Source organism: Salmo salar, chromosome ssa09 (genome assembly GCF_905237065.1).
Source record: "Salmo salar chromosome ssa09, Ssal_v3.1, whole genome shotgun sequence".
Taxonomy (NCBI): Eukaryota; Metazoa; Chordata; class Actinopteri; order Salmoniformes; family Salmonidae; genus Salmo; species Salmo salar.
The window spans coordinates 53,400,508-53,425,397 of NC_059450.1; the positions used below are offsets into that span (position 1 = coordinate 53,400,508).

The 24,890-nt window shown below is 44.5% G+C and overlaps 1 protein-coding gene across 3 annotated transcripts in view; it reads right to left on the reverse strand.

The window, feature by feature from the left end:
* Nucleotides 1–507: 507 nt before the first annotated feature.
* Nucleotides 508–24,890, reverse strand: part of dnaaf9 (dynein axonemal assembly factor 9) — a 94,536-nt gene continuing 70,153 nt past the window's right edge. For 2 of the 3 annotated variants that reach the window (XM_045723811.1, XM_045723810.1), the window contains exons 28-35: nucleotides 21,021–21,194; nucleotides 20,843–20,929; nucleotides 16,404–16,510; nucleotides 13,158–13,232; nucleotides 11,699–11,880; nucleotides 8,579–8,644; nucleotides 7,771–7,864; nucleotides 508–7,641 (exon numbers count right to left, since the gene is read on the reverse strand). In XM_045723811.1, coding sequence (XP_045579767.1) covers nucleotides 7,535–7,641; nucleotides 7,771–7,864; nucleotides 8,579–8,644; nucleotides 11,699–11,880; nucleotides 13,158–13,232; nucleotides 16,404–16,510; nucleotides 20,843–20,929; nucleotides 21,021–21,194 — 892 coding nt within the window. In that variant the 3' untranslated portion in view covers nucleotides 508–7,534. The remainder of the gene's footprint in view (nucleotides 7,642–7,770; nucleotides 7,865–8,578; nucleotides 8,645–11,698; nucleotides 11,881–13,157; nucleotides 13,233–16,403; nucleotides 16,511–20,842; nucleotides 20,930–21,020; nucleotides 21,195–24,890) is intronic. The other variant, XR_006771026.1, reaches the window with a different exon arrangement.

Below are 24,890 nucleotides of genomic sequence, written 5' to 3' on the forward strand. Positions count from 1 at the left end.
AACCCTGCCACATCCGACGAGCATCAGAGCAGTAGGATTCAATCACTGCCCTTTGAGGCTTTCAAAACGCTCCCAGATCTTTGTAGTTGAACCTGTGCTTGAAATTCAATACTTGACTGAGGGACCTTACAGATGTATGTATGTATGGGGGACAGATGAAGGGTTAGTCATAAAATAAGTCATGCTAAACACTATTATTACACACAAAGTGAGTCCATGTAAGTTATTATGTGACTTGTTAAGCCACATCTTACTGAACTAATTTAGGCTGCCTTAAACAAAGGGGCTGAATACTTATGCAACGACTATATTTTAGTTCATTATTTGTTATTAATCTTTAAAAAAGTAAAAATGTTCTTCCACTTTCACAGAGTATTTTGTTGAATAAATTACAATTAAATCCATTTAATACCACTAACAAAAAATCTGAAGAAATCCAGGTCTGAATACTTTTGAAAGGTACTGTAAATACAATCATATCTGACAATGACAAAAATAATGAGACAATTTGACCATATTAATATTTTAATGGATTACTTGGTGCAATAAATACCACAATAAGATTATAAAAGCATCAGTCACAGGAAAAAAAACTAAAGTTACAGTAGTTTTGTGCAAATGCGATTCAATGAATCATCCTCAAACATTTTTTGGCACTTTTGAAGTTCACTTCACCAAATTCCTTCTTTCAGTGTATTGGATTCCACATCGGAAATCCTTTTTTTGAGGCAATATATTAATCAATTGTATTGATATAGTTAAGTTACAGATGTAATAACTTGGTTGTAGAGGTTTACCATCAAGTTCATGCCATAAACTACCTCCAACTTAAATCAATACATTTTCAAACATATAAATGTAGTTGTCATTAGATTGTATGGGGGAAAACGATAGGCTATTAGCTTCTGATTAGGATTGGCAGACTAACTACTACTGAACCATCAGGGTATAATCCACTGTTACAGGTGTGGAAACCTGGGCCCAGATTCACAAAACCTTCTTATACAAAAACTTAAGAACCTTCTTAAGAAAAAAAAAAAAAAAAACAAGTTCATAAGATAGTTCACAAGTGTAATTCTTCAACAATATGTTAAGATTTTATCTTTTTCTTACAAACGTAACTATCGTTTTAAAATGATTGTCACTCGGCAAACTGTTTTAGCTAGCTACAGTATCTAGCTAGCAAGGGCAATCATGTTAGCATATTTCGTACTGAGATGACTGTTCTAAAACATGTTTTTGGGGTTTCAAATAATCAATACTGAAACTTTCAGATGATGTTTGAGTGAATTAAATATGTTCAATTGATTTAATTAGCTTATTATCTCACTGCCCTGAGTTTAAGACAAGGCTTTAGCCATCTTGGAATTAAGAAAAATGTCCAAGAACAAACCTTATTTAAAAAAAATCTAATTTCTTCTTACATTTTTTTACTTGAAGAGAAACATGAAATAACACAAGAACATTTCCAAGAAGCTTTATGAGGAATAACAACTTTGCTGAACTTTCTTCTGTAGTTTATAGTTAAGGAATAAATGGCAGGTAAGAAGAAATGTCTTCTTAAGAAGGTTTTGTGAATCTGGGTCCTGACCTATAACCTTCCTATAGACCTATATACCTGAGTTATTACTCCCACTGAAACTTGTGATTCCTTTTAACACCTAAAGACTGTTGAAGTCAGGGTACTGTATAGGTTACTGTAGGCCTGAGAAAGATCACTTTGACTACAGGTGTGATAATTACTCCATTACAAAACATTAAAAATACAAGGAATTCTAATAACAGTTTTCATCAAAGTGCATAAATTCCAAATGTTGTCTCTTTGTAACCTTGGAGCCAATCTTCAGAACATTTTTATTGTTTTCAGAACATGCTCATCACATTTCCCTCATAAAAAAAAAAAAAACTGTGAACACTAAACTTTTTTTTTGTCCTATAACTTCAGCTACAAGCCGTTAGCCTCCACATACAGCATGAATACAACATAGCCAGAGGGTTGAGTAAGAAGAGTTACACCAGAAGCATAGATTTAGCTCTGAGTTACAGGGGAGAACCTCTGGAGGGCTTCTTTCCTGGGGCCCACTGAGCAATAAGGTGGGTCACCGAGCCAAACAGCTGACCAATACCCTAACTAGGACAGGGTAGGCTGCTCTACCTTAACCAATACCCTAACTAGGACAGGGTAGGCTGCTCTACCTTAACCAATACCTTAACTAGGACAGGGTTGGCTGCTCTACCTTAACCAATACCCTAACTAGGACAGGGTAGGCTGCTCTACCTTAACCAATACCTTAACTAGGACAGGGTAGGCTGCTCTACTTTAACCACTAAGTTAACCATTAGAACAGGGTAGACTGCTCTACTGTAACCACTAAGTTAACCATTAGGACAGGGTAGGCTGCTCTACTGTAACCACTAAGTTTACCATTAGGACAGGGTAGACTGCTCTACTTTAACCACTATGTCATCATCCTCATTTTTGACAACAGCTTTGAAACCAGACCCACAACCAGAACCACAAGTACCCGGTTTCCATTCAGAATCACTGTAGCTTTGTATCATTTATTTACTAGTTGAAACGGTGTGAGCCCTCGAGTGACCTCCCCTTCCCCTGGGACTTACTGCCCCCTTTGGCTGAGTAACACATTGCTTAAAGAACAATTCCATTGATTCAGTCCTTTCACCAACACTGTTTAAGATAGCCGGTCCCAGATCTGTTTAAGATAGCCGGTCCTAGATCTGCGTGTCATCATCTCAACTCCTTGTCATGCCAAACCGGCAAGGAGTGGCATGATGGCACAAATAGACTGGTACCCAGGCCGTTTCAGGACGGTTCCTCAGCCTCCAGCCCCGTCATGTACAGTAGCATGTAGACTAGAGGGGAGCTGGAGTTCTGAACAGGGTTATTTCTTAGCCGTAGAGTAACGGGCCAAGGCACTGCTGGACCAGAGAAACATCACGTCTCACAACATTTCTCCGTTTTGCTTATTTATTCAATTGTGTGAGAAAAAGATTTGACTCTTAGCTTTTTCTCTGTTCGATTCACAGCATTACAAAAATACTCTAGTGGTGTCTGAGGTACTTCAATTCTCACCAGTTTTGTAAAATAAATGTGCTAAATTTTCTCTTGGTTATACCAGTTTGGTGAAAGGCAATAGTATCAGAATATATCATAGATATATATATATATATATATATTAAAAGGACATCCTAACACATGCAGATAGTGTGGTATCATATGTGCTACTAAATAAAGTTAATATCACAAACATGTCCTATCGTAATAATAACCCTCTAGAACCCTTTAAGGACGTATCGCTACACTGTAGACCAACCAGTGTCTGTTTCCTAACACGGCCCATTAAAGGCCTGTAGTTATGGCATCTTCCGTCTCATGCTGTAGGATATCAATCACCCTCAGTCATGGCATCTGTGTCTCCGTCTCAACTGAGACAGGTCTCTGTGGTATTGTGAATGAAAACAACTTTTGCTCTAAGCAGACAAGAGGACTTGTCAGAAGAGACTCCAGTCATACGGAGACAGACAACAGAGCTGACCTAATCCAGAGCTTTAGTCTTAGGTCAGCATGGTACTAAACGTTGAACAAATCTCAACTCGCTCAAATGTTGAGAGTGAGAACGCGGTCCTTATTTAATCAGCTAGTCCTTAAAATAGTTCTGTGAAGGTAATTAGAATACATATAAAAACAGAGTACAATTGCACTTGATAAAGTTAAGGAGAGGGAGGGATTGTAAGCTAAGAGAATGAATAGAAGGATTGTGATGTAGTCTGTCTTCCTTTCCAGATAGAGCCTGTCTAGCTGACTGATTGACTGGGTGTGTATCTGACTGGAACAGGCCTGGACCCTGAAGTAACTAACTTACTGGCTAGGGATCATTCTCTATTCAGACAGTAACATGTCTAGCATGGGAGGCACTGTGAATGGACAGGCTTGGTATAGATGGACTGTATGATGACAGGCTTGGTATAGATGGACTGTATGATGACAGGCTTGGTATAGATGGACTGTATGATGACAGGCTTGGTATAGATGGACTGTATGATGACAGGCTTGGTATAGATGGACTGTATGATGACAGGCTTGGTATAGATGGACTGTATGATGACAGGCTTGGTATAGATGGACTGTATGATGACAGGCTTGGTATAGATGGACTGTATGATGACAGGCTTGGTATAGATGGACTGTATGAAGACAGAGGGGGCCAGCAGTGTCTTTAAGGTTCTGGAATTTGAACGTTTGGAATCTCAATGTGGAATACTGTGTCCACTTCAGCATCACTCAAACATCAAACAATGTATGTCTGTGTTTCTGCAGAAAACAAAGTGTTTCTCCTGGTCAGTGGAGCTAAATTAGCAGACCGTAACTGTTCTCCTGGTCAGTGGAGTTAAATTAGCACACCGTAACTGTTCTCCTGGTCAGTGGAGTTAAATTAGCACACCGTAACTGTTCTCCTGGTCAGTGGAGTTAAATTAGCAGACCGTAACTGTTCTCCTGGTCAGTGGAGTTAAATTAGCACACCGTAACTGTTCTCCTGGTCAGTGGAGTTAAATTAGCACACCGTAACTGTTCTCCTGGTCAGTGGAGTTAAATTAGCACACCGTAACTGTTCTCCTGGTCAGTGGAGTTAAATTAGCAGACCGTAACTGTTCTCCTGGTCAGTGGAGTTAAATTGGCAGACCGTAACTGTTCTCCTGGTCAGTGGAGTTAAATTAGCACACCGTAACTGTTCTCCTGGCCAGTGGAGTTAAATTAGCAGACCGTAACTGTTCTCCTGGTCAGTGGAGTTAAATTAGCAGACCGTAACTGTTCTCCTGGTCAGTGGAGTTAAATTAGCAGACCGTAACTGTTCTCCTGGTCAGTGGAGTTAAATTAGCAGACTGTAACTGTCCTGTCAACTTATATTGTTGAATATTCTGTTATTTTCTAAAGTTGAGGTTCAGCCACAAACCACTGTTCCAGAATTGGTCCAATATGAAATGCAGTACAGAGATGTAGCAGAGTGGGTAGCCTACACAGTTATTTGTGTACAAAGACGCCATTGTTGTCTACTGAACATTACCAGTCCATTCCACACGAAGACAAAGTATTGGACCATATTCCCAGATAGCTAGATTATGTTGACACTGCTGCCCCCTTTCTGATTAAGCCACTAAGGCTGTTATTGGAGATGAGGAAACATGCATAGATCAGATCAGAAAACGCAGCTGTAGTACCAGTACTGTACTAGTGTAGTACTAGTACTGTAGTAGTGTAGTACCAGTACTGTAGTAGTACCAGTACTGTAGTAGTGTAGTACTAGTACTGTAGTAGTGTAGTACTAGTATTGTACTAGTGTAGTACTAGTATTGTCTGAGTGGATGATTCTACTATAGTACAGAATAACACAAAAGGTAGTCCTGGAGGAACATGAATGACACTTACACACTACATCCTAACAATATCAGGGTGTTGTATCCCATCTATCTAACAGGTAGTGGACGCAGTTTAAATCCCATCTATCTAACAGGTAGCGGACGCAGCTTAAATCCCATCTATCTAACAGGTAGCGGACGCAGCTTAAATCCCATCTATCTAACAGGTAGCGGATGCAGCTTAAATCCCATCTATCTAACAGGTAGTGGACGCAGCTTAAATCCCATCTATCTAACAGGTAGCGGACGCAGCTTAAATCCCATCTATCTAACAGGTAGTGGACGCAGCTTAAATCCCATCTATCTAACAGGTAGTGGACGCAGCTTAAATCCCATCTATCTAACAGGTAGCGGACGCAGCTTAAATCCCATCTATCTAACAGGTAGCGGATGCAGCTTAAATCCCATCTGTCTAACAGGTAGTGGACGCAGCTTAAATCCCATCTATCTAACAGGTAGTGGACGCAGCTTAATCCCATCTATCTAACAGGTAGTGGACGCAGCTTAAATCCCATCTATCTAACAGGTAGCGGACGCAGCTTAAATCCCATCTATCTAACAGGTAGCGGACGCAGCTTAAATCCCATCTATCTAACAGGTAGTGGACGCAGCTTAAATCCCATCTATCTAACAGGTAGTGGACGCAGCTTAAATCCCATCTATCTAACAGGTAGTGGACGCAGCTTAAATCACATCTATCTAACAGGTAGTGGACGCAGCTTAAGTCCCATCTCCAGGAACATGACGACAGGTAGTCCTGAGAGAACATGTAAGATACCTCCACCACCCACGCAGCTTAAGTCCCACATCAAGGAACTGCATGTGGTCAGCAACACTACTAACTCTGATCTCTGATCCTACCCATCCCTGAAATACACCACTACGAACTCATTCCTCAGGCCTTATCTGGCCAACCCCAGTCCTACCCTCCCTATCCCTCAAACACCCTCAACCCAAACCCTCCTAACCCAGCCCAAAATGGCCTAAACCAGCACAAACCTTCCTAACCCAGCCCAAATCCTCCTAACCCAGCCCAAACTGGCCTAAACCAGCCCAAACCCTCCTAACCCAGCCCAAACTGGCCTAAACCAGCCCAAACCCTCCTAACCCAGCCCAAACTGGCCTAAACCAGCCCAAACCCTCCTAACCCAGCCCAAACTGGCCTAAACCAGCCCAAACTGGCCTAAACCAGCCCAAACCCTCCTAACCCAGCCCAAACCCTCCTAACCCAAACTGGCCTAAACCAGCCCAAACTGGCCTAAACTAGACTAATTGATTTCAGACCATCCCCATTCCAACAAGTATCCCACCCGCAGCATGTTAGGTGACCATGTGAAAAGGGGAGGGGTAATGTTATTGTTGATGTTTGAACAACATTATGTTACCGAGGACCACGTTTCTCTGCTGACTAGAACTATGTGACGGTCTAGCTAGTATTTACAACAGGGACGGACAGGCTGTCTATTCAAAGTTCACAGCTCTGCGTCCACGTCCTCTCACCAAAGTCTGACATGGATACAAGCTATTAGCACAGTAGAGCCAGTGAGAACAGCTACACAGCCAGCTACACAGCCAGCTACACAGCCAGCTACACAGCGGGATGCTGAAAGCTGCTAACTAAACAGGTGGGCTGTGGATCGTATGACAGGTCAGGAAAGGAGACGAGAGAGAGGAGTGTTTTAATAATGCCAACAGCCAGGCTACAAATAGAACCAATTCTACTGGCCTATTAGAAACCTACCTAGAATGATACTGACTGACAATGTAAAGTTGAACCTCTTATCTGGACGGAAAGCTTGTGCTCTCTCACCATAATAATGTCTTGATTCAGTTATGTTTATCACCCCTATATGTACCACTATATGTATGGTATAGTGGAGGTGACAGTATGTATGGTATAGTGGAGGTGACAGTATGTATGGTATAGTGGAGGTGACAGTATGTACGGTATAGTGGAGGTGACAGTATGTATAGTATAGTGGAGGTGACAGTATGTATAGTATAGTTTTCCCTTTGAGATATGCTGAGAAGAAGGACAAACAGTAAAAGGACGAGACAGACGACCTCTAACCCTAACCTTGGGGGTCATTAGGGGTCACTAAGGGTCAAAGAGGTCCTGGTGCTGCTGCTGCTCCAGCTGATTGTTGAAGAGGTCGATCTCTCGGTTGGCCTCCTCAACATACTCCGTTATGAACTGGTCCATTTCTGCAGGGGCTTGATGTAAGGACAGCTACACCACCTACTACTCATCAACAAGAAACCGTTCAGTGGAATAGGGCTGTGTTGTCAGGTGTTGTATTAGACGCCAGGCAGACAGTAGGGATAAAAGGATACGTGGATGGAAGTTCTTTTTCTCTCCAAAGAAACTGACGTAATGTTGTCCGTTGTAGAAGAAGCCTGGAGGCAGAGGGTCCAGATGTCTCTTCACCTGAACACAGAAACAGGCAGGCAAGCAGGTTGACAGACAGGTAGACAGACAGGCAGGTTGACAGACAGGCAGGCAGGTTGACAGACAGGTAGACAGGCAGGCAGGTTGACAGACAGGTAGACAGGCAGGTTGACAGACAGGCAGGCAGGCAGGTTGACAGACAGACAGACATGCAGGCAGGCAGGTTGACAGACAGGCAGGCAGGTTGACAGACAGGCAGGCAGGCAAGCAGGTTGACAGACAGGTAGACAGGCAAGCAGGCAGGTTGACAGACAGAGAGACAGGCAGGCAGGTTGACAGACAGACAGACAGGTTGACAGACAGGCAGGCAGGTTGACAGACAGACAGACAGGCAGGTTGACAGACAGACAGGCAGGTTGACAGACAGACAGACAGGCAGGTTGACAGACAGACAGACAGGCAGGTTGACAGACAGACAGACAGACAGGCAGGTTGACAGACAGACAGACAGACAGACAGACAGACAGACAGACAGACAGACAGACAGACAGACAGACAGACAGACAGACAGACAGACAGACAGACAGGCAGGCAGGTTGACAGACAGGTAGACAGACAGACAGGCAGGCAGGTTGACAGACAGGCAGGCAGGTTGACAGACAGGCAGGCAGGCAGGTTGACAGACAGGTAGACAGACGGACAGGTGGGTCAAGAGAGAGGATATAATATATGTTATATTAGAGGAACACTCACATGGATGGTCCTGATCTCCTGAGCAGAGAGGCTGGTGTGGGTCTTCTTCACCTTCCTCACCTCCTTCTGAAAACAAGACAACAGACAGCAAGATGACTATATTACCTCTGATGTTTAGGTGACAATAAGATCAGCAGATGGTCAGTTAGATGGCCAGATAGATGGCCAGTTAGGTGGCCAGTTAGATGGTCAGATGGCCAGTTAGATGGTCAGTTAGGTGGCCAGTTAGATGGCCAGTTAGATGGCCAGTTAGATGGTCAGTCAGATGGTCAGTTAGGTGGCCAGTTAGATGGTCAGATGGCCAGTTCGATGGCCATTTAGATGGTCAGTTAGATGGTCAGTTAGATGGTCAGTTAGGTGGTCAGTTAGATGGTCAGTTAGATGGTCACTTAGGTGGCCAGTTAGGTGGCCAGTTAGGTGGCCAGATGGTCAGTTAGGTGGCCAGTTAGGTGGCCAGTTAGATGGCCAGTTAGATGGCCAATTAGATGAGCTGTGAATTACAGTAGTTGGTCAGTTAGATGGCCAGTTAGGTGGCCAGTTAGGTGGCCAGTTAGATGGTCAGTTAGATGGTCAGTTAGATGGTCAGTTAGATGGCCAGTTAGATGGTCAGTTAGATGGCCAGTTAGATGGTCAGTTAGATGGCCAGTTAGGTGGCCAGTTAGGTGGCCAGTTAGATGGTCAGTTAGATGGTCAGTTAGGTGGCCAGATAGATGGTCAGTTAGGTGGCCAGTTAGGTGGTCAGTTAGATGGTCAGTTAGATGGTCAGTTAGATGGTCAGTTAGATGGCCAGTTAGATGGTCAGTTAGATGGCCAGTTAGATGGCCAGTTAGATGGCCAGTTAGGTGGTCAGTTAGATGAGCTGTGAATTACAGTAGTTGGTCAGTTAGATGGCCAGTTAGGTGGCCAGTTAGGTGGCCAGTTAGGTGGTCAGTTAGATGAGCTGTGAATTACAGTAGTTGGTCAGTTAGATGGCCAGTTAGGTGGCCAGTTAGGTGGCCAGTTAGGTGGTCAGTTAGATGGCCAGTTAGGTGGTCAGTTAGATGGTCAGATGGCCAGTTAGATGGCCAGTTAGGTGGTCAGTTAGGTGGTCAGTTAGGTGGCCAGTTAGGTGGCCAGTTAGGTGGTCAGTTAGGTGGTCAGTTAGATGGTCAGATGGCCAGTTAGATGGTCAGATGGCCAGTTAGATGGCCAGTTAGATGAGCTGTGAGTTCCAGTAGTTGGCCAGTTAGATGGCCAGTTAGATGAGCTGTGAGTTCCAGTTAGGTGGCCAGTTAGGTGGCCAGTTAGATGGTCAGATGGCCAGTTAGATGGCCAGTTAGATGGTCAGTCAGATGGTCAGTTAGGTGGCCAGTTAGATGGTCAGATGGCCAGTTCGATGGCCATTTAGATGGTCAGTTAGATGGTCAGTTAGATGGTCAGTTAGGTGGTCAGTTAGATGGTCAGTTAGATGGTCAGTTAGGTGGTCAGTTAGATGGTCAGTTAGATGGTCAGTTAGGTGGCCAGTTAGGTGGCCAGTTAGGTGGTCAGATGGTCAGTTAGGTGGCCAGTTAGGTGGCCAGTTAGATGGCCAGTTAGATGGCCAATTAGATGAGCTGTGAATTACAGTAGTTGGTCAGTTAGATGGCCAGTTAGGTGGCCAGTTAGGTGGCCAGATAGATGGTCAGTTAGGTGGCCAGTTAGGTGGTCAGTTAGATGGTCAGTTAGATGGTCAGTTAGATGGCCAGTTAGATGGTCAGTTAGATGGCCAGTTAGATGGCCAGTTAGATGGCCAGTTAGGTGGTCAGTTAGATGAGCTGTGAATTACAGTAGTTGGTCAGTTAGATGGCCAGTTAGGTGGCCAGTTAGGTGGCCAGTTAGGTGGTCAGTTAGATGGTCAGTTAGGTGGTCAGTTAGGTGGTCAGTTAGATGGTCAGATGGCCAGTTAGATGGTCAGTTAGGTGGCCAGTTAGATGGTCAGTCAGATGGTCAGTTAGGTGGCCAGTTAGATGGTCAGATGGCCAGTTCGATGGCCATTTAGATGGTCAGTTAGATGGTCAGTTAGATGGTCAGTTAGGTGGTCAGTTAGATGGTCAGTTAGATGGTCAGTTAGGTGGTCAGTTAGATGGTCAGTTAGATGGTCAGTTAGGTGGCCAGTTAGGTGGCCAGTTAGGTGGTCAGATGGTCAGTTAGGTGGCCAGTTAGGTGGCCAGTTAGATGGCCAGTTAGATGGCCAATTAGATGAGCTGTGAATTACAGTAGTTGGTCAGTTAGATGGCCAGTTAGGTGGCCAGTTAGGTGGCCAGATAGATGGTCAGTTAGGTGGCCAGTTAGGTGGTCAGTTAGATGGTCAGTTAGATGGTCAGTTAGATGGCCAGTTAGATGGTCAGTTAGATGGCCAGTTAGATGGCCAGTTAGATGGCCAGTTAGGTGGTCAGTTAGATGAGCTGTGAATTACAGTAGTTGGTCAGTTAGATGGCCAGTTAGGTGGCCAGTTAGGTGGCCAGTTAGGTGGTCAGTTAGATGGTCAGTTAGGTGGTCAGTTAGGTGGTCAGTTAGATGGTCAGATGGCCAGTTAGATGGTCAGTTAGGTGGTCAGTTAGGTGGTCAGTTAGGTGGCCAGTTAGGTGGCCAGTTAGATGGTCAGTTAGGTGGTCAGTTAGGTGGTCAGTTAGGTGGCCAGTTAGGTGGTCAGTTAGGTGGTCAGTTAGGTGGTCAGTTAGGTGGCCAGTTAGATGGTCAGTTAGGTGGTCAGTTAGATGGTCAGATGCTCAGTTAGATGGCCAGTTAGATGGTCAGTCAGATGACCAGTCAGGTGGCCAGTCAGGTGGCCAGTCAGGTGGCCAGTCAGGTGGCCAGTTAGGTGGCCAGTCAGGTGGCCAGTCAGGTGGCCAGTCAGGTGGCCAGTCAGGTGGCCAGTTAGGTGGCCAGTTAGGTGGCCAGTTAGGTGGCCAAATGGTCAGTTAGGTGGCCAAATGGTCAGTTAGGTGGCCAAATGGTCAGTTAGGTGGCCAGTTAGATGGCCAGTTAGGTGGCCAGTTAGGTGGTCAGTTAGGTGGTCAGTTAGGTGGCCAGTTAGGTGGCCAGTTAGTTGGTCAGTTAGATGAGCTATGAATTCCAGTAGTTGGTCAGTCAGTGTTGTACCTGTTTTACACATAGCCTCAGCCAGTCCTTCAGGGCCTCCTGTGTCAATCCCACTCCATGGAACAGCAGGAAGCATCCAGAGGGCTCCTGGTCTCCCTGGTGGCTGTCCCCCAAGGGCTGCTGGGTGATACGGAGGTTCCCACTCACAGTGTTGTGGCTCACCTCCATCATCCTCTCAGAGTCTGGAGAAGAACATGGAGATATCTCAGCATCTCACTGACCTGTCTGATGGTCCTAATGACTGGTCGGATGGACCTACCACTGTGGCAGCTACATATACCAAACAGAATGCTGAGGATGAGGAGGGGTTCAGTGCTACAACATCCATCCGTCTATCCATAATTCAACTCCAGAATGACTCAAACAACATGGAATATTCAATAGAAGACACAAATAAACAAAATCAATGCAACTAGTTTAATTCAATGGACGGTAACTTAAAATTCACAGAAACTAGAAAGGAACACGCCAAGGACCACCAGCTCCAGAGTCATTCAACTTCCACAAACATCTGCACTCTCTCCTCATTCTGCCCTCTCTCCTCATTCTGCCCTCTCTCCTCATTCTGCACTCTCTCCTCACTCTGCCCTCTATCCTCATTCTGCCCTCTCTCCTCATTCTGCCCTCTCTCCTCATTCTGCCCTCTCTCCTCATTCTGCACTCTCTCCTCACTCTGCCCTCTCTCCTCATTCTGCCCTCTCTCCTCATTCTGCCCTCTCTCCTCATTCTGCCCTCTCTCCTCATTCTGCCCTCTCTCCTCATTCTGCCCTCTCTCCTCATTCTGCACTCTCTCCTCACTCTGCACTCTCTCCTCATTCTGCCCTCTCTCCTCATTCTGCCCTCTCTCCTCATTCTGCCCTCTCTCCTCATTCTGCACTCTCTCCTCACTCTGCACTCTCTCCTCACTCTGCACTCTCTCCTCACTCTGCACTCTCTCCTCACTCTGCACTCTCTCCTCACTCTGCACTCTCTCCTCACTCTGCACTCTCTCCTCACTCTGCACTCTCTCCTCACTCTGCACTCTCTCCTCACTCTGCACTCTCTCCTCATTCTGCACTCTCTCCTCATTCTGCACTCTCTCCTCATTCTGCACTCTCTCCTCATTCTGCACTCTCTCCTCATTCAACAACGTCACATAAACGTCTGCATGAATAAAGTGAGGAGAAACTACTCAACCAAACTAAACCATTGGAGAGTGAAGGAGCTCAGTTTCCTACCATCAGCTGGTGCTGCCTGCCTTGAGGACAAACCTTTATCTAATAATACTCACAACTGGGAGTGCAAGTACAGGTTAAAGGTTGACATTCATTTTGGTATTACAACACAAGGCAGAATAAATAATACTTGTATGATTATTGATAAGTAGTACAACTAAACATTTCTATTCAATCACCACCGTCATTGTACAGAGTGATGTTGTGTATATTGTCAGTGAGTCAGAAGAACAGAGAAACCCTACCAGAGAAGAGGACCTTCCCACAGATGTTGTAGACGTTTCCTCTGAAAGGGTTTGGTCTCAGAGCTGACTTGAAGGCTAGGGGGCAGAGAGAGACTGGTAGGATATTCAACTGTATAAAAATATTCTATTGTCTAATATACATGGTTAAGCATTGTACTGTACATTTATATAGATCCTCAAAAAGTTCTACAGCTGCACCATTGAGAGCATCTTGACTGGTTGCATCACTGCCTGGTATGGCAACTGCTTTGGCATCTGACCATAAGGCACTACAGAGGGTAGTGCGTACGGCCCAGTACATCACTGGGGCCAAGATTCCTGCCATCCAGGACCTCTATACCAGGCTGTATCAGAGGAAGACCCTAAAAATTGTCAAAGACTCCAGTCACTCAAGTTATAGACTGTTCTCTCTGCTACCGCACGGCAAGCGGTACCGGAGCACCAAGTCTGGGACCAAAAGGCTCCTTAGCAGCTGCTACCCCCAAGCCATTAGACTGCTGAACAGTTAATGGCTACTCTGACTGCTAACATTGACCCCTGTTTTTATTGAATGACATTCTTGCACTGGCTCTATGCGCCCTGACACACACTACACACACACACTACACTCACACACTACACACTACATACACTCACACACACACACTCACACACACTACCTCACACACACACACACTACATACACTCACACACACACACACACACTACATCCACTCATTCCCACACTACATACATACAGTCACTCCCACACTACACACACACACACTACCTCACACTAGATTCACACACACACTACATACGCTCACACACACACACACTACATACGCTCACACACACACACACACACTACATACGCTCACACACACACGACATACGCTCACACACACTACATACGCACACTCACACACACTACATACACACTACATACGCACACTCACACACACTACATACGCACACACACTACATACGTACACTCACACACTACATACTCACACACACTACATACGCACACTCACACACACACACTACATACACTCACACACACTACATACGCTCACACACACACACACTACATACGCACACTCATACACTACATACGCACACACACACACACACACACTACATACACTCACACACTACATATGCTCACTCACACACACACACACACACACACACACACACACACACACACACACACACACACACACTACATATGCTCACTCACACACACTACATACGCACACTCACACACACTACATACACTCACACACACTACATACGCTCACACACACTACATACGCTCACACACACACACACACACTACATACGCACACTCACACACTACATACGCACACACACACACACACACACACTACATACACTCACACACTACATATGCTCACACACACACACACACTACATATGCTCACTCACACACACTACATACGCACACTCACACACACTACATACGCATATTGACAACACAGACAGACTTTCACACATGTTGCTACTCTGTTTATTATCTATGCCGATTCTCTCTATTACCTCGACTACCTGGTACCCTGCACATTGACATGGTAGGACTGGTTCATCTAGTCTATGGTATCATTGTTGTTATTGACATGGTAGGACTGGTTCATCTAGTCTATGGTCTCATTGTTGTTATTGACATGGTAGGACTGGTTCATTTAGTCTATGGTCTCATTGTTGTTATTGACATGGTAGGACTGGTTCATTTAGTCTATGGTCTCGTTGTTGTTATTGACATGGTAGGACTGGTTCATCTAGTCTATGGTCTCATTGTTGTTATTGACATGGTAGGACTGGTTCATTTAGTCTATGGTCTCATTGTTGTTATTGACATGGTAGGACTGGTTCATCTAGTCTATGGTCTCATTGTTGTTATTGACATGGTAGGACTGGTTCATTTAGTCTATGGTCTCGTTGTTGTTATTGACATGGTAGGACTGGTTCATCTAGTCTATGGTCTCATTGTTGTTATTGACGTGGTAGGACTGGTTCATCTAGTCTATGGTATCATTGTTGTTATTGACATGGTAGGACTGGTTCATTTAGTCTATGGTCTCATTGTTGTTATTGACATGGTAGGACTGGTTCATTTAGTCTATGGTCTCGTTGTTGTTATTGACATGGTAGGACTGGTTCATCTAGTCTATGGTCTCATTGTTGTTATTGACATGGTAGGACCGGTTCATTTAGTCTATGGTCTCATTGTTGTTATTGACATGGTAGGACTGGTTCATCTAGTCTATGGTCTCATTGTTGTTATTGACATGGTAGGACTGGTTCATCTAGTCTATGGTATCATTGTTGTTATTGACATGGTAGGACCGGTTCATCTAGTCTATGGTCTCATTGTTGTTATTGACATGGTAGGACTGGTTCATCTAGTCTATGGTCTCATTGTTGTTATTGACATGGTAGGACTGGTTCATTTAGTCTATGGTCTCATTGTTGTTATTGACATGGTAGGACTGGTTCATCTAGTCTATGGTATCATTGTTGTTATTGACATGGTAGGACTGGTTCATTTAGTCTATGGTCTCATTGTTGTTATTGACATGGTAGGACTGGTTCATCTAGTCTATGGTCTCATTGTTGTTATTGACATGGTAGGACTGGTTCATCTAGTCTATGGTCTCATTGTTGTTATTGACATGGTAGGACTGGTTCATCTAGTCTTTGGTCTCATTGTTGTTATTGACATGGTAGGACTGGTTCATCTAGTCTATGGTCTCATTGTTGTTATTGACATGGTAGGACTGGTTCATCTAGTCTATGGTCTCGTTGTTGTTATTGACATGGTAGGACTGGTTCATCTAGTCTTTGGTCTCATTGTTATTATTGACATGGTAGGACCGGTTCATTTAGTCTATGGTCTCATTGTTGTTATTGACATGGTAGGACTGGTTCATTTAGTCTATGGTCTCATTGTTGTTATTGACATGGTAGGACTGGTTCATCTAGTCTTTGGTCTCATTATTGTTATTGACTTATCTACACCTGCTGTATTCGGGCACGTGACAAATAAAATTTGATTTCAAAAATTTGATTTGATATAATTAAAATCATTCCAATTCTATTGTACTGAAAATCTCTTAAGAACATGTGCCATGTCATGACAACTCAGAGTGCAGTCTCTTGGTGCTCTCCATATTAGAAGCGAAAGGTCTTTATGTGTTCCACTTGATTGACTGATGTAATTATTAGGGGGAGGGTTCTTACCTTTACAGTGTTTCAGAAACAGAGGTCTCTCCAGGGGAAGGTTAAACATCACATACTGGTGGACCAGAGACAGGGACCCACAGCCACTGCTGAACCGGCCCTTACACCTGAAATACACACAGACATCAAACCTTGTGACGGGAATTCATGCACGCTGCATAGAGTAGATACCCGGTGTTTTCTAAGCTGCTGTTAGAACCAGTTCTAACGAGGCAAACGGACCACTGAGGTGTCATACGCTGTCTAAATGGACTGGTCCAGAGGTAGAGAGCCCAGCCAGTCTGTGTACATGGCAACCGCCTGGCCAACAGCTTGGTAGTGGTCTGTTACAGTAGGAGGAACCAGGCTGGTAGTGGTCTGTTACAGTAGGAGGAACCAGGCTGGTAGTGGTCTGTTACAGTAGGAGGAACCAGGCTGGTAGTGGTCTGTTACAGTAGGAGGAACCAGGCTGGTAGTGGTCTGTTACAGTAGGAGGAACCAGGCTGGTAGTGGTCTGTTACAGTAGGAGGAACCAGGCTGGTAGTGGTCTGTTACAGTAGGAGGAACCAGGCTGGTAGTGGTCTGCTACAGTAGGAGGAACCAGGCTGGTAGTGGTCTGTTACAGTAGGAGGAACCAGGCTGGTAGTGGTCTGTTACAGTAGGAGGAACCAGGCTGGTAGTGGTCTGCTACAGTAGGAGGAACCAGGCTGGTAGTGGTCTGTTACAGTAGGAGGAACCAGGCTGGTAGTGGTCTGTTACAGTAGGAGGAACCAGGCTGGTAGTCGTCTGTTACAGTAGGAGGAACCAGGCTGGTAGTGGCCTGTTACAGTAGGAGGAACCAGGCTGGTAGTGGTCTGTTACAGTTTATTACTCCTACAATACTGTACTGTAGGATCAGCTGCTGCTAGAACAGTGCCATCCGTTTTGTCACCAAAGCCCCATATACTACCCACCGCTGCGACCTGTATGCTCTCGTTGGCTGGCCCTCGCTTCATATTCGTCATCAAACCCACTGGCTACAGGTCATCTATAAGTCTTTGCTTGGTAAAGCCCCGCCTTATCTCAGCTCACTGGTCACCATAGCAACACCCACCCGTAGCACACGCTCCAGCAGGTATATTTCACTGGTCACCCCCAAAGCCAACACCTCCTTTGGCCGCCTTTCCTTCCAGTTCTCTGCTGCCAATGACTGGAACGAACTGCAAAAATCACTGAAGCTGGAGACTCAAATCTCCCTCACTAACTTTAAGCATCAGCTGTCAGAGCAGCTTACCGACCACTGTACCTGTACATAGCCCATCTGTAAATAGCCCATCTGTAAATAGCCCACCCAACTACCTCATCCCCATTGCTCATTTGCACCCCAGTATCTCTACTTGCACACCATCATCTGCATATCTATCTCCAGTGTTAATGCTACATTGAAATTATTTTACCTCCATGGCCTATTTATTGCCTTACCTCTCTAATCTTACTACATTTGCACACACTGTATATAAATGTTTCTATTGTGTTACTGACTGTATGTTTGTTTACTCCATGTGTAACTCTGTGTTGTTGTCTGTGTCGCACTGCTTTGCTTTATCTTGGCCAGGTCGCAGTTGTAAATGAGAACTTGTTCTCAACTGGCCAACCTGGTTAAATAAAGGTGAAATAAATAAAATAAATAAATAAAAAAGGTCCTTCTCCCCCGATTGCTCAGTTTGGCTGGGTGGCCAAAAGTCTTGGTGAGTCAGCTCTAGGAAGAGTCTTGAAACAATCCTGTCTCGGAGCTCTACGGACAATTCCTTTGACTTCATGGTTTGGTTTTTGCTCTGACATGCACTGTCAACTGTGGGACCTTATATAGACAGGTGTGTGCCTTCCCATATCATGTCCAATTAATTGAATTTACCACAGGTGTACTCCAATCAAGTTGTAGACACATCTCAAGGATGATCAATACCTCCGGAGTGGCGCAGCGGTCTAAGGGTTTGGCCGGCCTGGGATTTCCTTGTCCCATCGTGCTCTAGCGACTCCCGTGGCAGGCCAGGTGCATGCATGCTGACTTCGGTCGCCAGCTGTACTGTGTCTTTTTCCCGACACATTGGTGCGGCTGGCTTCCAGGTTAAGTGAGCAGTGTGTCAAGAAGAAGTGCAACTTAGCAGGCACGTGTTTTGGAGGACGCATGGCTCTCGACCTTCGCCTCTCCCAGGTCCGCAGGGGAGTTGCAGCGATGGGACAAGACTGTAACTACCAATTGGATACCATGAAATTGGGGAGAAAAAGGGGTAAAAAAAAATACCCTACAAAACAAGGATGATCAAATCATGTCCAATCAATTGTATATACAACAGGTGAACTACAATCAAGTCATAGAAACATCTCAAGGATGATCAACGGAAACAGGATGCACCTGAGCTCAATTTCTAGTCTCATAGCAAAGGGTCTGAATACTTATGTAAATAAGGTGTTTGTTTTTTATTTTTAATACATTTCGAAAAACCTGTTTTCGCTTTGTCATTATGGGGTATTGTTTGTAGATAGATGAGGAAAACATAATTGTATACATTTTAGAATAAGGCTGTAACGTACATTTTTCGGAAAAAGTCAAGGGGTCTGAATACTTTACGAATGCACTGTATATATTGTATTATACAGGGCACATTTGGAAAAAAGACCTAGATCGCAATATGTCTACAATGCCTTGCAAAAGTATTCATTCCCCTTGGCATTTTCCTATTTTGTTGCATTTCAACCCGTAATTTAAATTGATTTTTATTTTCATTTCATGTAATGGACATACACAAAATAGTCCAAATTGGTGAAATGAAATGAAAAAAAAATGACTTGTTTCAATAAATTCTAAAAAATAAAAAACGGAAAAGTGGTGCGTGCATATGTATTCACCCCCTTTGCTATGAAGCCCCTAAATAAGATCTGGTGCAACCAATTACCTTCAGAAGTCACATAATTAGTTAAATAAAGTCCACCTGTGTGCAATCTAAGTGTCACATGATCTGTCACATGATCTCAGTATATATACACCTGTTCTGAAGGCCCTTAGTCTGCAACACCACTAAACAAGGGGCACCACCAAGCAAGTGGCACCATGAAGACCAAGGAGCTCTCCAAAAAGGCCAGGGACAAAGTTGTGGAGAAGTATAGATCAGGGTTGGGTTATAAAAAAATATCCGAAACTTTGAACATCCCACAGAGCACCATTAAATCCATTATTAAAAAATGGAAAGAATATGGCACCACAACAAACCTGCCAAGAGAGGGCCGCCCACCAAAACTCACGGACCAGGCAAGGAGGGCATTAATCAGAGAGGCAACAAAGAGACCAAAGATAACCCTGAAGGAGCTGAAAAGCTCCACATTGGAGATTGGAGTATATATCGATAGGACCACTTTAAGCCGTGCACTCCATAGAGCTGGGATTTACGGAAGAGTGGCCAAAAAAAGCCATTGCTTAAAGAAAATAATAAGCAAACGTGGGAGACTCCCCAAACATATGGAAGAAGGTACTCTGGTCAGATGAGACTAAAATTGAGCTTTTTGGCCATCAAGGAAGTCTGGCGCAAACCCAACACCTCTCATCACCCCGAGAACACCATCCCATGCTGTGGGGATGTTTTTCCATCGACAGGGACTGGAAAACTGGTCAGAATTGAAGGAATGATGGATGGCGCTAAATACACAGAAATTCTTCAGGGAAACTTGTTTCAATTTTCCAGAGATTTTAGACTGGGACGGAGGTTCACCTTCCAGCAGGACAATGACCCTAAGCATACTGCTAAAGCAACACTTGAGTTTTTTAAGGGGAAACATTTTAATGTCTTGGAATGGCCTAGTCAAAGCCCAGACCTCAATCCAATTGAGAATCTGTGGTATGACTTAAAGATTGCTGTACACCAACGGAACCCATCCAACTTGAAGAAGCTGGAGCAGTTTTGCCTTGAAGAATGGGCAAAAATCCCAGTGGCTAGATGTGCCAAGCTTATAGAGACATACCCCAAGAGACTTGCAGCTGTAATTGCTGCAAAAGGTGGCTCTATAAAGTATTGACTTTGGGGGGGTGAATAGTTATGCACGCTCAAGTTCTCTGTATTTTTGGTATTATTTCATGTTTCTTTCACAAAAAAACATATTTTGCACCTTCAAAGTGTTGTGTAAATCAAATGATACAAACCCCACAAAATGTTTTATTCCATGTTGTAAGGCAACAAAATAGGAAAAATGCCAAGGGGGATGAATCTTTTCACAAGCCACTGTAGGTCAAATAAATATAAAACAAATAAATGGAGAGGAGAGAAGGAGAGGAGAGAGGGGAGAAGGAGAGGAGAGAGGTGGAAGTGAGGGAGAGGAGAGATCAAGGGGAAGGAGAGAGAGTTGGAGGGGAGAGGATAGAGGGGAAGGAGAGAGAGGGGAAGGATAAGAGAGAAAGAGGTGGAGGAGAGAGGGAGAGATCATCTTACCAGCCAGGGTAGAGCAGGTAGCGTGCTCTCATCATCTGAGCCTCAGAGAAGCTGCTCTCAGACAAAATCATCTTCACATCCTCATTCCTATAGAAGAGAATGATGCATTGTTACGCAAGGAACCATGAAAATTACTGAAAGATTAAGACAGAAATGAGACTCCATTAGTCTAATCTACCTGGTAACAGCTCCTCTCTCTGCCAGGATGAAGACAGCGTTGGGATTTGCTGACCGGATCAGCTGCTGTACGGTTTGGAGGAGAGGGTTCTTCTGTTCTGCTGTCAGTCCAGTGAAGACGACCGTACTCACTATACCTTGGCTGCACTGCTCCACCAGCTTCGGGAAGACAAATCTATAAAGTAGAATCGGATATACACTCAGAACGGCTACCTCACTTTAATATCATCAGTTATGGTACAGAGGGGTTTAGCTCAGAGAAGGAGAGTGGGGGCCCGCAGTCCTTGTTAGCGGGCCGCGTCGGTGGCGCTGTATTATCCTCAAAGCGGGCAAAGAAGGTGTTTAGTTTGTCTGGAAGAAATACGTCGGTGTCCATGACGTGGCTGGTTTTCTTCTTTGTAGTCCGTAATTGCCTGTAGACCCTGCCAGATAGGTCTCGTGTCTGAGCCGTTGAATTGCGACTCCACTTTGTCCCTATAACGACATTTCGCTTCTTTGATTGCCTTGCGGATCGGTTATAATGGTTATAAGAAATGATAGCGGATTAATTTAGTTAAATAATAATTGGGTTGGAGTATGCAAAATGGCAGCCATGCAGTACGGCGCCATCTTTTAGAAATTTAAGGACTGAATCCGAGCCTCCATCTTATCACCTGTGGAAGGCGGGGCTTCCGTGAGGTGTGGATGTCATTGGCCTCGTCAGTATTGATTGTAGATTCAACAGAAGTTGCGAGAGTGTGACTCCCCATAGTGTGTTGTAACTCATTTCCCTCCTTCAGGGAACAGTAGCTAGTCATAACTTTGTTTATTTTGAGTGGTTCTCTTTTTTTAGACTGATCGCTGAGTCATGCTATGTGGCACCTGTATGGCTGTTGGAGGCTGTATGAGGGGTGAGGAGAGGTGAGATGGGGTGAGGTGAGGTGGAGAGGTGAGATGGGGTGAGGTGAGGTGGAGAGGAGAGGTGAGATGGGGTGAGGTGGAGAGGAGAGGTGAGATGGGGTGAGGTGGAGAGGAGAGGTGAGATGGGGTGAGGTGGAGAGAAGAGGTGAGGTGAGGTGAGGTGGAGAGGTGAGGTGAGGTGAGGTGGAGAGGTGAGATGGGGTGAGGTAGAGAGAAGAGGAGAGGTGAGATGGGGTGAGGTGGAGAGGAGAGGCGAGATGGGGTGAGGTGGAGAGGAGAGGTGAGATGGGGTGAGGTGGAGAGGAGAGGAGAGATGGGGTGAGGTGAGATGGAGAGGAGAGATGGGGTGAGGTGGAGAGGAGAGGTGGGGTGAGATGGAGAGGAGAGATGGGGTGAGGTGGAGAGGAGAGGTGAGATGGGGTGAGGTGGAGAGGAGAGGTGAGATGGGGTGAGGTGGAGAGGAGAGGTGAGATGGGGTGAATCTAAAATCTAATCAAACACTTCATGAGAGCCCATGAGCTCATGTTGCACAACATTTCTATAGGCTATGCAATTGCACTAGAAAACAGAGTGATGGCCTCTATTAAAAAGAGGAGGATCCCATCAGCTTTCTATAGCCTACTATATTTATTTCTCAACATTCCTAATATTAAGCACATTGCTTCTCTTTACAACAGGAGTATAGCCTACCTGGCTGAAAATGAACCAAGAGAAAACATCCTCCATTTGCTATTTAAGTGCATAGATGACATATATTTTTTCCCGCTGCCCGTTTCGATACAGGTACATGATAATGGTCCATTCTAAATCAAAACAAATTTCACACATATAGTATTTTGTACATGTCAAGACAATATTAAATCAAGAACAGTCTGATGGGTGACAATATTAGCCTACCACTTGTGAGTTATATATTATCACTTGTGAATGATGCCCAGCAAGAAACAACGCCCTTTTGTTTGCGACTTTTTCGAATCATAGTCGCACACCTCAAATAGCCTAGGCCATAGGCCTATATGTTTTGATAAGGTTAGTATCACACCTCATGTAGCCTAGCCCATAGTCCTATATGTTTTAATAAGGTTAGTATCACAACTCACGTCATCTAGGCCATAGGCCTATATGTTTTGATAAACTAAAGTGGCCAAATAACTTCTTAAAATGAAGCACATGAATCTGCTTTACAACGGAGTGTAGTGCATAACTACATACATAAGCAGCATGTGAGTTTCCAGGTTGGGGAAGTTCATTTTCACCATTAAAATGCACCTTTATAATAAAACCATTACATGCATAATCACATTTGCGGTCACTTTTGATAACGGTGTTTTCCGCTAATGGAACATTTGCGTTTATAGCCTACTACTGTGTGCGCATTGCTGTGGATATAATGTGAAGAAATAGCTTAATACTTTATCCACATTTTAAGCTAAACGTTCTGATCTGTTGCGTCAGCCACATTGCAGAATTTCTTATATTTTTTAAATTCTAGTGGTTGTAATAATTTGGATCCTATCGCATCCCACAACTGTCCCAGACTATGTCTGGAATATTTATTTCTTGCACAGAATAGGTCAACTTTTGTACTATGGGGGAAAGTAGATTGACATAGGCTAATGCTTTCGCTGTTCGTTAGGCCTACTCATCTTGTTGGCTGACGAAAAGTAAATGTGGACAGTTCTTCCAATATCTTTAATATGCACCTCGGAATTGGATAAGGACGCGCGCAGATGCATCCCTGATTTTTTTAGGGTGCATTACGGTCGCAAAGGGGATGCCCCCGTGAAATTCGAGCCATAATCAAGTGCTTGTCAAATTGTGAATGAGAGACTGATGAAGTGTGCACAGCCTGGCAAAAAAAATTAAATAAGCAGAGCTCATGCATTTCAAGCTACTTTGTTCAAATCATCATTATAGTCTCATCATGCAGCCTTACAATGTATTAAACATCTAAACATATAGACCAACATTGGTAGAACAACTAAAGTTACATTAATAACGCTACATTAAGCATATAGGAGGACCTGTTTCTTTGTTAACCTCTCAACACAGAATAGCTGCCTGTTCGCTCTCCCTCAAATCGTTTGGAGAAAATATCCTTTCTATTTTATTCAGCTTTGTTCCATTGTATTATTTATACTATAAAATAATAAAATAATGCCACGGAATTCTTAGCAAATCTAGTCTGCTAAATGAACTAGTGTAGCCCACAGCCACATCAGGACCAGCTAAATGAACTAGTGTAGCCCCACAGCCACATCAGGACCTGCTAAATGAACTAGTGTCGCCCACAGCCACATCAGGACCTGCTAAATGAACTAGTGTCGCCCCACAGCCATATGGCACAGCCACATCAGGACCTGCTAAATTAACTAGTGTAGCCCACAGCCATATGGCACAGCCACATCAGGACCTGCTAAATTAACTAGTGTCGCCCACAGCCACATCAGGACCTGCTAAATGAACTAGTGTCGCCCACAGCCACATCAGGACCTGCTAAATGAACTAGTGTAGCCCACAGCCATATGGCACAGCCACATCAGGACCTGCTAAATGAATTAGTGTCGCCCACAGCCAGATCAGGACCTGCTAAATGAACTAGTGTAGTCCACAGCCACATCAGGACCTGCTAAATGAACTAGTGTCACCCACAGCCACATCAGGACCTGCTAAATGAACTAGTGTCGCCCACAGCCACATCAGGTCCTGCTAAATGAACTAGTGTCGCCCCACAGCCACATCAGGACCTGCTAAATGAACTAGTGTAGCCCCACAGCCACATCAGGACCTGCTAAATGAACTAGTGTAGCCCACAGCCACATCAGGACCTGCTAAATGAACTAGTGTCGCCCCACAGCCATATGGCACAGCCACATCAGGACCTGCTAAAGTAACTAGTGTAGCCCACAGCCATATGGCACAGCCACATCAGGACCTGCTAAATGAACTAGTGTCGCCCACAGCCAGATCA